The sequence below is a fragment of the Oncorhynchus kisutch genome, linkage group LG8, assembly GCF_002021735.2.
Source record: "Oncorhynchus kisutch isolate 150728-3 linkage group LG8, Okis_V2, whole genome shotgun sequence".
Taxonomy (NCBI): domain Eukaryota; kingdom Metazoa; phylum Chordata; class Actinopteri; order Salmoniformes; family Salmonidae; genus Oncorhynchus; species Oncorhynchus kisutch.
In genome coordinates, this window is record NC_034181.2 from 59066520 (window position 1) to 59080570 (window position 14051).

At 38.3% G+C, this 14051-nt stretch overlaps 1 protein-coding gene across 2 annotated transcripts; it reads left to right on the forward strand.

The window, feature by feature from the left end:
- The first annotated feature begins 5242 nt into the window (after window positions 1-5242).
- On the forward strand, window positions 5243-12805 carry LOC109895490 (UPF0547 protein C16orf87 homolog). 2 transcript variants are annotated; one of them, XR_002255992.2, is made up of 5 exons: window positions 5243-5606; window positions 6603-6699; window positions 9241-9420; window positions 9895-10268; window positions 10893-12805. XR_002255992.2 is itself a non-coding variant. In XM_020489199.2 (4 exons), the coding sequence occupies exons 1-4, from the start codon at window positions 5466-5468 to the stop codon at window positions 10011-10013; spliced, it is 537 nt and encodes a 178-aa protein (XP_020344788.1). In that variant the 5' UTR covers window positions 5243-5465; the 3' UTR covers window positions 10014-10753. The 2 variants fall into 2 exon arrangements, 1 of the variants encoding a protein (XP_020344788.1); XM_020489199.2 differs by lacking the exon at window positions 10893-12805 and having other exon boundaries at window positions 9895-10753.
- The last annotated feature ends 1246 nt before the right edge of the window (window positions 12806-14051 follow it).

Consider the following 14051-nt stretch of genomic DNA (forward strand, 5'->3'; position numbering starts at 1 on the left):
GGTTGAATTGCCATTGCCCACACCTTCAATACTGGAGTGCTAGGACTGGACAGCCACTGCAAAACTGACTTTAAATGAATTGTTCTAATCAAAAGTGAGGACTGCCTGTCAATATGATACCAAGTCTGGGTCATGTCAACATGTGAATATATGTCAAAAAGTATTTGAGTTGGCTTTGTTTTTTAAATTTGGAGTTTGCACTTTTGGGAGCATTCCATTGTTGCCAATTGTACCAAGAACACTAAATCAAATTAAGCTAAAGTATTTCTAAGTGTTAGACATGTATTTTGACCCCCTGTGTTTGTTTGATACATTGCCAAATGTTATTCAAATCATTAATATTTTGTTTGATTCTGACCATACACACTTCTTTCTAAAATAAAACGTAGCCCACTCATTCACTTGGCAACTCACTTAATCAATCCAACCAAACTACACTCAGCACATGGGATGGGAGGTTAGCTGATTGGACAAAAAGCAGATAGTGCCATCTATTGGACACATGGTTGCACTGTGTACTTAACTGTCCAAATAACCTCGGGCCATATTCAATCAAATCCAGTTACCGGTATGGGGGTTCAGGGCTAAGTAAAAAAACAGAATGGCTTTGGCAGGAAAATGCACAAGCAAATAATGTGAAGTAAAAGAGTGCCTCAAATAAAGGTAATTTTGCATCTAAATGAATTTCTTCAAAATTCTTCAAATAAAGGAAATACAATTCTCAAAATAAGGATACATGTTAGACAGTCATTATAATATTGTCTAATAATACTGTCACATTTTTAGATACACTGCAGAAAAGGTTAAAGATTTCTACATTCCTCGTGAATCCCTACTTTGCGTATGATTGTTGGTATACAGTCTCAAAGAAAGCACTGCAAAATTGTGGACATTTTCCTTACAAACCAGAATGCTAAGTAAAATTACATTTGAACTCAATCTACTGGTTGTTAGTGCGGTTGATTCTTCAGCTGTTTGAAATTTGTGGCAGGAAAGGATTGTTTACCAAACTTTTTAGAGCGCCTGTACTAAAGTTGAAATGTCTATCACCTGGCATATGAGCAAGACCATGTAAACACATGGTTGGATACTGCCGTCTTGTGGACATGCCTTCGGTCATGAGCAAACACATCTTGATTTCCACACACATAGACCTGTGTTTTGAAGTCGGTTTAACAATACTTTCCTATGGATGTTCTGTCTTAAATTTCAACCAGCTGAAGCATCAACGCCACAGACAATTGGCAGAGTATGTTCAAATATGATTTTATTCAACATTCGCGACAGACAAGGGATGTTTAGGCTTTTTTCTATGTAAATGTGCGTGCCGTTGCCTACACAACTGTAGGCGTCGACCACGTTTAGTGACTACAGTTTCCCTTGCTATGCATGGAAGCCCATTGATCAGTCAGACATGTTGGTTCTCAGTGCCAGATTGCTGTCCTCAGTGTTACTCAGGGCTGGATCAGATTGAAAGATTTTACTCTGAACTTTTACTCATGAATGGTTCACTCTGGTGAGACAGCAACACTAACAACATTTATACCGTGTTAAGTATACTGAACTCAAATCCAGGAAACATCAACTAGGCATATTGTCAGAGAACATTATAAAACTTTAATAATTTCAAATACCTTAAAGATTGTATGCTGCTCTGTTATATAAACCTTTAGGCAGGGGCGGACTTAGTGATTTGGAGTCCCCCAGGCAGAGGCTAATCTGAGGCCTCACCCCCGCTCCTCCTGTGTATGCATGCACAATTATTTTGTATGGGTTTCATAGTAAAGACATGTAATTTAACTGTAAAAATGCATTACCTTTTTAATGTGCCATGAACACATTCATGTCACTTCCAAAAAGTAGGTTACTTTCGCACGTTCACTCAAAATCATTCCTGCATCCGAACAGTGCACTGTGCACCTGCCAACTTTCCTTCAATTCGCAATTGGTTGAAACCGAGCCCCGACACTTGTGGGGGCTGTAGAGCAAAGCAGAGAACAATATCATGTTTGTGAGAGTCTCATGTTCCCATAGAGGTGTGTAGCCCAAACTATTCAGACGCTACAGATGTTTTCGTGAGAAGGACGATTTTTAGGATGTCGTCTGTTCTGACAAACAGCACTGCAGCTCTGCCACCTTCCACCGCAGATGGGAAGGCCGAAATTATTTAAATATTTGTTTTATTATTATTATGCCAAGCTCATGAGGCCCCTTAATGATGTGAGGTCTGAGGCATTTGCCTCTTCTTGCTAATGGTAAATCTGCCAGTGCCTTTAGGGCTACTTTATAATAACTCAACATAATAAAGCATGAATAATAGCCATTTTGCGTGGCCTCATGTAAAGTGTGAGCTATATATACTTAATAAATACTTTATAAATGTTTTTTATTTTTTATTTTACCTTTATTTATCTAGGCAAGTAAGTTAAGGTCTCAAAATAGTCAAGAATATATTGCCATGGTAAAATACTAAGCACACAACACAGGATGTTAAAGGAAATATATTGAACATATAAAGTATAAATGGCAGTTGTTTTTAAATGTGTAAATAACTAGGTTACTAACATTTACAAATATGGGAGTAATGATTAATAAATTATGAATAAACTATTTACTAATCCATTATTACTAATCCTCCCTGCAGGCGGTCACTGAGTCTGAGGTGCTAAATTAGCTCCTTAAACTTGACCCCCCAAAAAACATATGGGTCAGATGGTTTAGACCCTTTCTTCTTTAAGGTTGCTGCCCCTATCAATGCCAAGCCGATCTCTGACCTTTTTAACCTGTCTTTCCTCTCTGGAGAGGTTCCCATTGCTTGGAAGCCAGCCACGATTCATCCTTTATTTAAAGGGGAAGTTCAAGCTGATCCTAACTGTTATAGGACTATTTCCATTTTGCCCTGTTTATCAAAAGTGTTGGAAAAACCTGTCAATAATCAACTGACTGGCTTTATTGATGTCTATTGTATTCTCTCTTGTATGAAATCTGGTTTACGCTCAGGTTATGGATGTGTCACTGCAATCTTAAACATCCTCAATGATATCACCATTTCCCTTGATTCTAAGCAATGTTGTGCTGCTATTTGTTTTTGACTTGACCAAAGCTTTTGATATGGTACACTATTCTATTCTTGTGGGCCAAGTAGTATTGGTGTTTCTGAGGGGTCTTTGGCCTGGTTTGCTAACTACCTCTCTCAAAGAGTGCAGTATATAAAGTCAGGACATCTGCTGTCTCAGCCACTGCCTGTCACCAAGGGTGTACCCCAAGGCTCAATCCTAGGCCCCACACGCTTCTCAATTTACATCAACAACATAGCTCAGGCAGTAGGAAGCTCTCTCATCCATTTATATGCAGATGATACAGTCTTTTACTCAGCTGACCCCTCCCCAGATTTTCTGTTAAACGCTCTACAACAAAGCTTTCTTAGTGTCTAACAAGCTTTCTCTGCCCTTCACCTTGTTCTGAACACTTCCAAAACAAAGGTCATGTGGTTTGGTAAGAAGAATGGCCCTCTCCCCACGTGTGATTACTACCTCTGAGGGTTCAGAGCTTGAGGTAGTCACCTCATACAAGTACTTGGGAGTATGGCTAGACGGTACACTGTCCTTCTCTTAGCACATATCAAAGCTGCAGCGATTACGTCGCTCCCCTTTCACCCCAGCTGCCAAACTAACCCTGATTCAGATTACCATCCTACCCATACAGATTGGCAGGTAAGGGTGCTCTCGCGCGGCTAGATGTTCTTTACCATTCGGCCATCAGATTTTCCACCAATGCTCCTTGTAGAACACATCACTGCACTCTATACTCTTTTGTAAACTGGTCATCTCTGTATACCCCTTTGCAAGACACACTGGTTGATGCTTATTTCTAAAAACCCTCTTAGGCCTCACTCCACCCTATCTGAGATACCTACTCATCCTCCACAAAATGACAGCTGTTTCTTCACCTTTCTCATCATGAATATTTATTAGGCAAGGGCTGATGAGGCATAAATAGCTGTGGGGGGAGGACAAGAGCCTGCCCATTGCAGCACGAAGGAGTGTGAGGAAATTAGTGGAACGTTTGTCAGAGATGTGAGTACATGATACACAAATTATAATCTGACAACAACTCAAAAACTGTCAAACGAGAAAGGAGACATAGCTTGGTCACACAAAAAAACTGTCGAGCTTCAGTCTATCCCACAGGAAGCATTTGTTTCCAAGCAATATTAATGTGGGAATTGTACACCTTGTACACCATTACTCATCATCACTGTACACTGTGATACTTCAGTTGAAATGACTTCAAATCGAAGACATGTTTTGTCTTAGTCACCATTATTACCGCTGTATCTCACTCATCGTAATACAGAGCAAACTTGCTGGCAGCCTATAGTGCCTTGTATGGGGGATGGTAGCCATGTGTACCATTAAGCCTCTTTGCTTTTCAGACATATTTTTTATATTGCCATGTATCTTTAATGTACATCATACAGGTACATAGATCACAATAGCATGGACTGACACACAATTTCATGCAATGTAGGCCTACCACAATAAGTAAGACATGATGTTAAACATTGGATGTCTATTGTATCAATAAAATCCTAAGCCACTGAAAACACGTGGTTGATAGAATACAATATGTGTGCATATGTGCCCTAATGAAATGCAAGAAGGCCTAGCATCCACAGAAATTTAATTTCAGATGGCTATAGTCATTTGATTTATGTAATTAAATATGGTTTAACAAATAGTCCACGAATGTTCCAACCAATGATGTAAATAAACCCTGGATCGCAAATGCTATGTAATGGCCGTTGAGAGGCGTTGAAGCCACAGATCGGCCATATTGGTACTCCCCAGTAGGAACAGCCCTCTATAGGAATGAATGCAAATGTTTCAAGGACAAAATGACATGTATTGAAGTATTTTTGTTGTTGTACTGGGGACAGTAACATTAGTAATCTAAATGATCTAACTATTTAAGGAATTAAAAAATATATATCTGTTAATTTTTTTAATATAATATAATTTAAAAGTATGCATTAAGGTATCTGTAATAGTATACATGTGGCAAAAACGAATGTAGGCATTAATAAATGCATTTCTATTGCTCCCAAAATATTTGTACAACAGTGGGTGAGTGCCAAAATGGAGGCATGGTGGCTTCAACACAGTGCCCCCTTCAGTCATCTAGTCACTAGTGTATTTATAAATCATTGGTTCCAACTGAGCCCTGTTTTCCGACTCTGTGAGAGAGTAACGCATGCTCAGTAGAGAGGATAAAAATGCAAGAATTCTGCTGAACATTTTATAGTCTACTGTATGTAGTCTACTGTTTTTTAGGCTGAGTTGCGCGCATGCCCCACGTCATAGTAAAGGAAAAGCATAATTAAGTCTCTCTCTCATTGACTTCAGTGCGCATGGTCATTGCTTTTGTATCATTTATGTCCGCCTGAGCAAGATCAGCTGCACTTCATGTATTGCAGAAATAAGTTTTACGGCGTTGAAGTAGGCTTTTTTCAAAGGAATCATCGGATAAGGAAACAGAATATGTCGGTAAATAAAGCTAAGAAAGTAAAAATGGCTACCAAATCGTGCCCTGAGTGCGACCAACAGGTGAGAAAATGTATAGATATTGTTCATTTTGGTATATTTTGACTTAGTGATAATGTTGTTTTTGCTCACAAGCATGGGATTTAAAGCCACTGTAGGCTGCTGCAATCCCATATGGTTGCCTATGAATTCAAGATCTGGAGCAACATAGGCTAGATCTGGAGCAACATAGTATAATCTAATGCAAATATCAGGTTAATCACTTAAATTAGTATATGCATTAGATCTCAAACACTATGTTACAATGTACATCAACTACAGCTAGTAATTGCTGACAACGACACGTTGATCCGGTTAACGAGTCGGAATGTTATCGCTCGCCAAATGTAGCTAGACGTTTCCTTATTTTTGATACACTGTAATACTGTAACCTGACTGAAACTGGTTTATCATCCTGATCTGACTTTGCCAATCATAGACTCACTCTAGCCTTAGAACAATATAGTGCGTTGAAATGTCGTTACATTTAGCTGCATTGCTGATATTTGATATATTGTTTAAAAAAAAATCAAACATATTACACAAATACATCGTGTTTTATACCAAATGGCGACATTTGGATTTAGCATTTAGATCGTTCCTTGATGTTATTTCTGTAAACTGCATTGATTAATTGACTTATTTTCACAAATAATGTGTTGGCTACCAGTCTACATTCAATTTGAAAACGCTTTATTCATTAGAATGTTTTTTATGTCACCGCTGTTATCGGCACGTGTCCAAAATATGTGATGCGAGTTTCAGCTAGATTGCGCCAAGGACTTTTCCATGAATTACAAAGGACAGTCCTCTAATATATCACAATTGTTGGGCAGTAGTTATCATGGGGGTTAACACTGGCTACGCCCTTGTTTAACTATAACAAACAAATGAATACTAAACAAGTTTATATAGCTTCTGCAATGTAGCCCATGCTTCATAAAGGACTTCATCAACACAGTTGCTACAATTTTGAGGAATATTTTATATTAACCATGTTTAAACCTGTTTCTTTTTTAGATTCCAGTTGCTTGCAAGTCTTGTCCTTGTGGCTATGTATTCATTAGTCGAAAACTTCTAAATGCCAAACTGGGTGAGAGATCACCACCAGCAATAGGTAAATTCACATACTTCAGGAGCCTAAAAATAGTTTCTTTGATGTTCTCTTCACACACTCAGTTTTACAATGTTTATTAACCTAGGTATTTTTTTGTTTATTATGAGCTTGTAATACATTCAACATGAGATTGGGGATAAAGTAACCAGAATGTAGTTGTATTAATACATGACTAAACTCAGCTAATGAACTGTATTAATCTGGGTCATTATTGAATTGTCCGTTTTGTAATGAATTGTATTCACCTTGGTCATTATTGATTTGCCCCCGCCCCCTCCTCCCCAGTTCTCAGTTGGATCAGAGTATAATTTTTGAGTGGTGCAGTGGTGGCTGGCTTAAATCGCTATTTGCTTGAGTGAGTAGCCTACTGCAAGAAGTGGGGGGATGGGATATTTAATTCCTGACTGAAAAGCTTGTTCCCTCAGTTCTCTCTTGTAGGCTTCTGCAGTAGCATAAGGAAGCCTGTACCACTCTCTGTGAAAAGTTACATTTAGCAGTAGAGTTAGATCATGTTGTCTTTCATGAAATGTTACATGTTCAGAATACAGATATCTAACAGGATTTGATTAAACTATTTCCAAAGGGTGATTAGGAAAATACCTTAGAATACAGAATTGTTATATAACCTATGAAATGCCAGCTCATGCTGCTTTGATCCTGTCAAATATGGAAAGTGTGAGGATTAGATAGGTAGATAGATAGATGGAACAGAAGTAAATAGTCAGTGTGCATGTCATCAATGTGCTACTGCCCATAGCCTTAAATAGCTTAGTACTACTTTATTACCTGATAATAAACACATTTATGCAACGTTTTTTTTTTCATCCTTAGAGAATGAGAAGCAAACGTGAATCAATACAATGCGGCTGTTTTGATTTTTAAAGATGGAGTGAGTGGAATGCTAAATGTAGGTTCGTACTTAAAAAATGAAAATCTGGGTAGGGGTGAAATCATCTGTATAGGCTGCCACAGTGCCCAGAGTTATCAATGGAATGTTAAACACAACATGCCTTTCTGAGAACCTTGGTTTTATTATACACTTAGTATTAGACAGTTTAGGGAGTAGAATTACTCACATCTTCTCTCGATTCATGATACAATGTAATTAGTTTCACATGATACCGAATGAACTTTGAGGTTTTGTAGTTAATAAGTATCTTGAAGGCAATGAAGACTTCTTCCATTTGAAGAGGAAGGTGTCTTGAATTTCTGCTCTGTGATTTTTAATGATGGGTTTTGGCTTCCACCTCTCCTTAAATAGTTAATAATTTTCCTCTCCTCTGTGTAATTTCAGTACTTTTTTTTGTAACTTTGAAACAGACACTAATAAAACATGATTTTTGTTGAATATGAAGACCAAGGTTGCACTGAGAACCATTTTTTTCTGGATAAAAGTGCAGAGAGTTGTATTTATTTTTTTGCTCACTCAGGATTCCTTAGTGGAACATATTTATATAAGACCGTGTTATTTTTCGATGGCCTTTTTAAAAATGTCAGCTGTTCTTGACTATGAGAATTTAGCGTTGGAAAAGGTGAAGTAGTAAATTATCGATATGATGTTTATGTTACAGTATGGAATGCAACAGTTTTGTCAGACTGTTGATTATGTTGCAATTTTATGAGAATATTGTCAGTCTGAAGAGGAAGTGTGTTCCTGTTTGGGCAAGCTGTTGCTAAGGCTAGAATTCCTGGGATATTCTGAAGTTGTGTGTATTCTCATAGCAGAAACGTGGTTGATGTAGAAAATATATTTTCAGGCCTTGTCCAGACTTTGAAACACTCTATTGAATTTAATAGCAACACCATTGCTATGCAATTATTACAGAGTTACAAAAAAACTATGCAATGATATGTTGATACAATATTGTTAGTGGTGGGCGGCTACACAATTATAAAGTGTTACCCTTTTGGGCACCAAATATTTTTTTCTATTTGTATCACTATTTTATCTTCCGCTTTCAATCCGTGCTTATTTTTAAACCTAAATACTACCAAGTGCACACTCACTACCTACACCACTGAGGAAGCAGCAAATTGGTAATTGACGATCTTGAAGAGGAAGTTTTTTTTTTAAAGCCACTAGACAGAAACTCCCAGTGAAATATAGGCCTACTTCCTGCTCTGGTAATAAGAACACTCCACAGAACACTCCACTGATTCAATGACTTAAAGTGGTTTTGAGGCAACAGCACACCTAGGATGCTAGATATGCAATGGAATCACAGGAGTTATTTTGTTTCTGTTCTGTTCTTATACTGTTGTTATTTTAAGGCAGTTGGTGTGTTGGAGGAGGGGGGTTGGGAAGAGAGAAAAATTGGAGGCTAAGATGTTTAATACCATATGCCCTTCCCATATACTTTTCGCAACATACATTTAAACAGGAGTCATTGGCATAAGACAATTTGTCCTTAGGATGTATGATGCATTTGACACTGTGACATATTTGAAGGCCATACATTATTATACATTCATATTTCATTTCTATATTGCAATTTTATAGGGCTAAAACAATTGTAAAACTTATTTTTCTGGTCTATTCAGACAAGTTGGATGCAAAGAGGAGGAGAACTGAAAGAATTCGCAGAGAGAAGATCAACTCTCCGTCAACCAATGACATGGAGAATAGAAGGCGATGCCGCTCTAACAGCCAATCGGATCAGATCCGGAGAGGGCGGGGCAGGCCAAAGACAGTTGGGCTGAAGAAGCAGGAGGAGGAGAAAGGTAATACAAGAATGAAAAGCCTCTATAGGTGACACTCAATGACATGGTGCAGTTATAAGATATTAAGCGTTTCCAAGATACTTTCGAAGCTTTTTTATTCATTGTTTTGTGCTGACACTTTTAGTCATGTTTCAGTATTTTCCAGTCACAGGAGATAAGGCTGGCGATTAATTAGTGCAGTATTGGGACAGAGCTGGGGGATTTGTGTTTGGATGAATGATTTACAGAGAGGGTTGCTCTCTTCTCTCACTCATGAATAAATCATGATGTCCCTGACTTTGCCTGTGCTTTAGCGGCTGATCTATGAGTAGAAATAACATTATGCATGTTCCTCCTCTGTTGAAGACAGAAATTATGTTAATATATTGCACAAGGTTATTGTTGCCACATGCAAATTATGTCTGTTTCTCAATGGTTTTTCTCTATTAACCAGGTATGTTGATTATTCATTTTGTTTGTGTTTTCTTTTACCAGAAAAATTTGAGAAAGAAGTTGATATCTATGCCAACCTCTCAGATGAGAAAGCATTTGTGTTTTCGGTGGCATTGGCCGAGATCAACCGAAAGATCCTGGGCCAAAGACTGATCCTATAGACAGACCAGATAGTTGCTGTGAGGGATTGACATGTGAAACCTAAGATTGTTACTGTGGAGAGACCCATGGATGACCACCACAGTGTGTCTTAACAGGGTATGAACTCTGACCCAAAGAACTCCCTGTCGGATTGGTCGAAGCCTTGGGAAAATGGAGATGTTGGGGAACATGGGGAAGCAGGCATCTGTTCTGCTCAAGAGGAAATGTTGGAACCAACTTTTGTCTTTAGAGAGAAGCTTATGGAATTGGAGTGGGTAGGACATCTGAATATTTATCTTTTAATCACATTTTATATTATATATATTTGATGATATGGTATAGGTATAGGATTCATCACCATGTCAACCAATACAGCTGTCAGTAACAAATGCAAATCATTTCTATTAAAAAAGGGCATACATGTGTTGAAGTATGGAGGTCCATCCTAGCATTGTAACTGGCTTCTATAATGTTATTGGCTTGTACTGCTAGTAAACACTGTTTATTTAAGTCTAGATGCCATTGGAACATAATGTTCAATATATTTTGTATCATGCTTAGGGCTTTGGGAGAAGGCCTTGTACATTTGTATTTATAATGCTTGTGTACTATCTTAATTTAAGTGCATATTATTTTATATTTTGTTTCATTATTGGTGACATTATATTAAATATGTAATATTTGACACCTGTCATTTAAATGTCAAAGGCAAATCCTCTTTAATGTGACTTCTTTTGTCATTAAAATAGATTAATCACAACCACCACTGTCAGATGGGCAAATGTTAGTTTTTTATTTAAGAGTGTGATGTACATTGTTGATTTACTGCACATACACTATAGTACTAGTGAATGGTGTGTATTACCAACCCTCTCATGTCTCTATACGTTACCCTGCAGCAGGCAGTGAGGGATGGACTGGGCCCCTGAGACACCTGCTTGTAACCTGCCCATTTCTCCTGGAGACAGCTGCTGCTGCCATTTCTCCAGCTCTGCTCTACCTCCCTCCACAGGGGAAAGGCCCTGCCATTAACGATTCATCCGTCTGGAACACATCCCAGTTTCCATGGAACTCTCAACAGATTTCAACCTCACAGGGTAATCCTGTTGGAGACATTTTCAACTGCCTGGCCTCTTCTTTGTTCACCCAACTGTATTGTATACATGTATGAATGTACAGAAACATGCTTACATCATATCCTGGTTATTCATACAATGAGTGAAACCTGAGAGGAAACACTGCTGGCATTTTAATATGCGATGCAGGGCTGTTAATGATGAGCTGTAATGACGAGACTTTCTTCTTGGTTCGGAAAAGGGTTCTGTGTGTTGTATTATTGACACCTCAGTCCTTGCGAGAAACTGTGGCCATTCAGTGAACTAGAAAGAGGCAGTGCTCAGCATGTCCCTATGGGAAATACATCTGAGTAAAAACAAAAGACACTACTGTTCCTATAAGGGGGAAAGTAATTCATTAGAATCTAAGTGAAGTAATGCAAAGGTTATTTGAGAGTTGGATTAAAGAACTTTGACCCTTAAATTCCCTGAAATTGACAGAACCCAGATTATGTTTCATAAGAGTAGGGCATTGGCAGTATATGGCTGTAAATGATCCAGGATGCATTTTTTTAATGTCATTGGGATTATGTGGATTGGCTGCCGTAAAACGTATTAATTTCCCCCAAATACTCAGATGAGACATACACACAACGAAGAAGGGATTCAGGGTGAACCCGGGATTTTCTTTCTTCTCAAAGCCATCATTTACATAAAATACTTGAGTAAAGCCTGCCTGTTGCAATGCAAAACCACAGGAGATGGGTGTCTACTTTCACATTGGGCCTCTGTGTCGAATACATTCAAACACTGAATAATGCACATCCGTCCACTATCTACAAGCACATTTGAAAAGAAAGGCATGACGATATTAGTCAAATACTGAAACTCAATCTTAATGATCTTTTCTGAGAAAATTAGTATTTTCTGTGAAATGTAGAATATGACTGATATAAGAATCGATTGTTAATGGGAATCACTCAGGCAGTCAGACCTTATTTGGATCTTTTTAAGGGCAGAAGGATAACGGACGCTACCTGATGAACACATTTCAGAAATGACACACTGTTCTGTGAGAAAGTTTAAAGATGACAGTAAGACTGTTTGCAGATGGATCATAACTGCATATGGCTGGTAGTGGGGCTGAAATGAACACGCTGAGGCCAGGCTGGGCAGGGCTGTTAATGATGAAATGCCTGGCCCAGCCTGAATACCATGCCCTATTACCACATGCCCCCAGGAACACTGAGATCCCTGGGTTTATATCTAACAGGAAATAGTGAAGTGAGCAATATTAAGCACCCAGGCCCATAGACAGAAAGATGGAGAGAGAGAAGAGGGGTGTAGAGAGAGAGAGAGAGACATGTGCACACTAAAAGTCAGTTATTCTTACTCAAACAAAGTTGCTGTTTGTTCAGTGTGGAGGGTTCCCCAAGTCACATGACTCGCATGTGGTCTCATTAACCAGGGAGAGAGTTCTTTGTTCAGATCTTGGCACATGTAACCTGGCTACTTTCCAATGTAACATGAGATACTGTATATTATTAGCTTTATATTCTTAAGGAATTTTGAGGACAATTGTATTATTATAAAAATGATTAAACATACAGTAGCTAATATTCCTTCTAACAGTATTACTTTTTAAATCGAATCTGTTCGGTTTATTATCTGCACAATACAATAGCTTGCATATAATCCATGCTTGTCAGGCGTGTTTGAGTATGTTGCCTACTGGTAAACAAATGTCAAACTGTGAACCCCCCTCCTCATGTCCTTAGACCAACATTTAAATGTTTACCCTTTCTCTGCTATAGACCCTACTCCCTTCATAACATGCGCAAATTACTGCATGCAAATGTATATTTGAGTGCCTTTACACAGCTGCTACTCTCTGTTATCATCTATGCATAGTCACTTTAATAACTCTACCTACATGTAAATATTACCTCAACTAACTGGTGCCCCCACACATTGACTCTGTACCGGTACCCCTCTGTATATAGTCTCGCTATTGTTATTTTACTGATGCTCTTTAATTACTTGTTCCTTTTTTAAACTGCATTGTTGGTTAGGGGCTCGTAAGTAAGCATTTCAATGTAAGGTCTACTGCGCCTGTTGTATTCGGCGCATGTGACTAATACAATTTGATGTGCTACACAGAAGACATGGGATTGTGTAAAGTGCACACTTTATCATCAAGTTTGTAAACATCAACACACAGTAAAAAATTATGCCATAATTCAACAAGAAGCCATTTGACAGGAAGAACATGATATTTCCTGCCTAATGGAAAAAAGAAGGCTTGTCATATAAGATAAGAAAGAGCCCCTAGACTGACTACAAGGGTTATGTGCTAGCATTCAGGTAACCAACTGCTACGGTGATATACAGAGACCAGATTTACTGCCTGTCATTTGAGAAAAGGATTCATGCTGAAAGCCAAATCATTTGATTTATTCAAATGACAATTCAAAGCAGAACACATACGATTTGAATTGGGTACAGTCCTTTTCTTTGGCATTGAAATGCTAATATAGTATGTAGTCTCCCTTTCAACCACTGGAGGGCAATCCAGTGACATTATAATCAAGTGCTTAGTTGACAAAAATCACAGTAAGTGTTCATTTTTGTGAAATGCTGATCTCTCAGTCTCCTCTGCTATGACATCATATATGCCAGAAAGAATTGAATCAAATGTCTTCAAATGAACAAACCTCACATGAAAAGGGGTTTATATAATTATAAGCCACTCTAATTCAAGGAACATTAGTCAGTCCAGCTATTTTTTATGAAACGGATTGATGGATGAAGAGAACATGAGAGGAATCTTCCGCCGTTGCTTGTTTCTTTCTCTGACTCTGGATTTAGATGGAAACGCTAAGGAAACCAGTGGAGGCTGCTGGGGGGAGGATGGCTCATAATAATGTCTAGAACGGAGTAAATGGAATGGCATCAAAACATGTGTTTGATGTATTTGATACCGTTCCACTTATTGCGCTCCAG

Bases quoted from the DNA above. Each gene is read 5' to 3' on its own strand.
- LOC109895490 (XM_020489199.2), top strand. From the start codon at position 5,466: ATGTATTGCAGAAATAAGTTTTACGGCGTTGAAGTAGGCTTTTTTCAA. The intron at 5,607-6,602 runs GTGAGAAAATGT...TTTCTTTTTTAG, and splicing joins GCCCTGAGTGCGACCAACAG to ATTCCAGTTGCTTGCAAGTC. The intron at 9,421-9,894 runs GTAATACAAGAA...TTCTTTTACCAG, and splicing joins GAAGCAGGAGGAGGAGAAAG to AAAAATTTGAGAAAGAAGTT.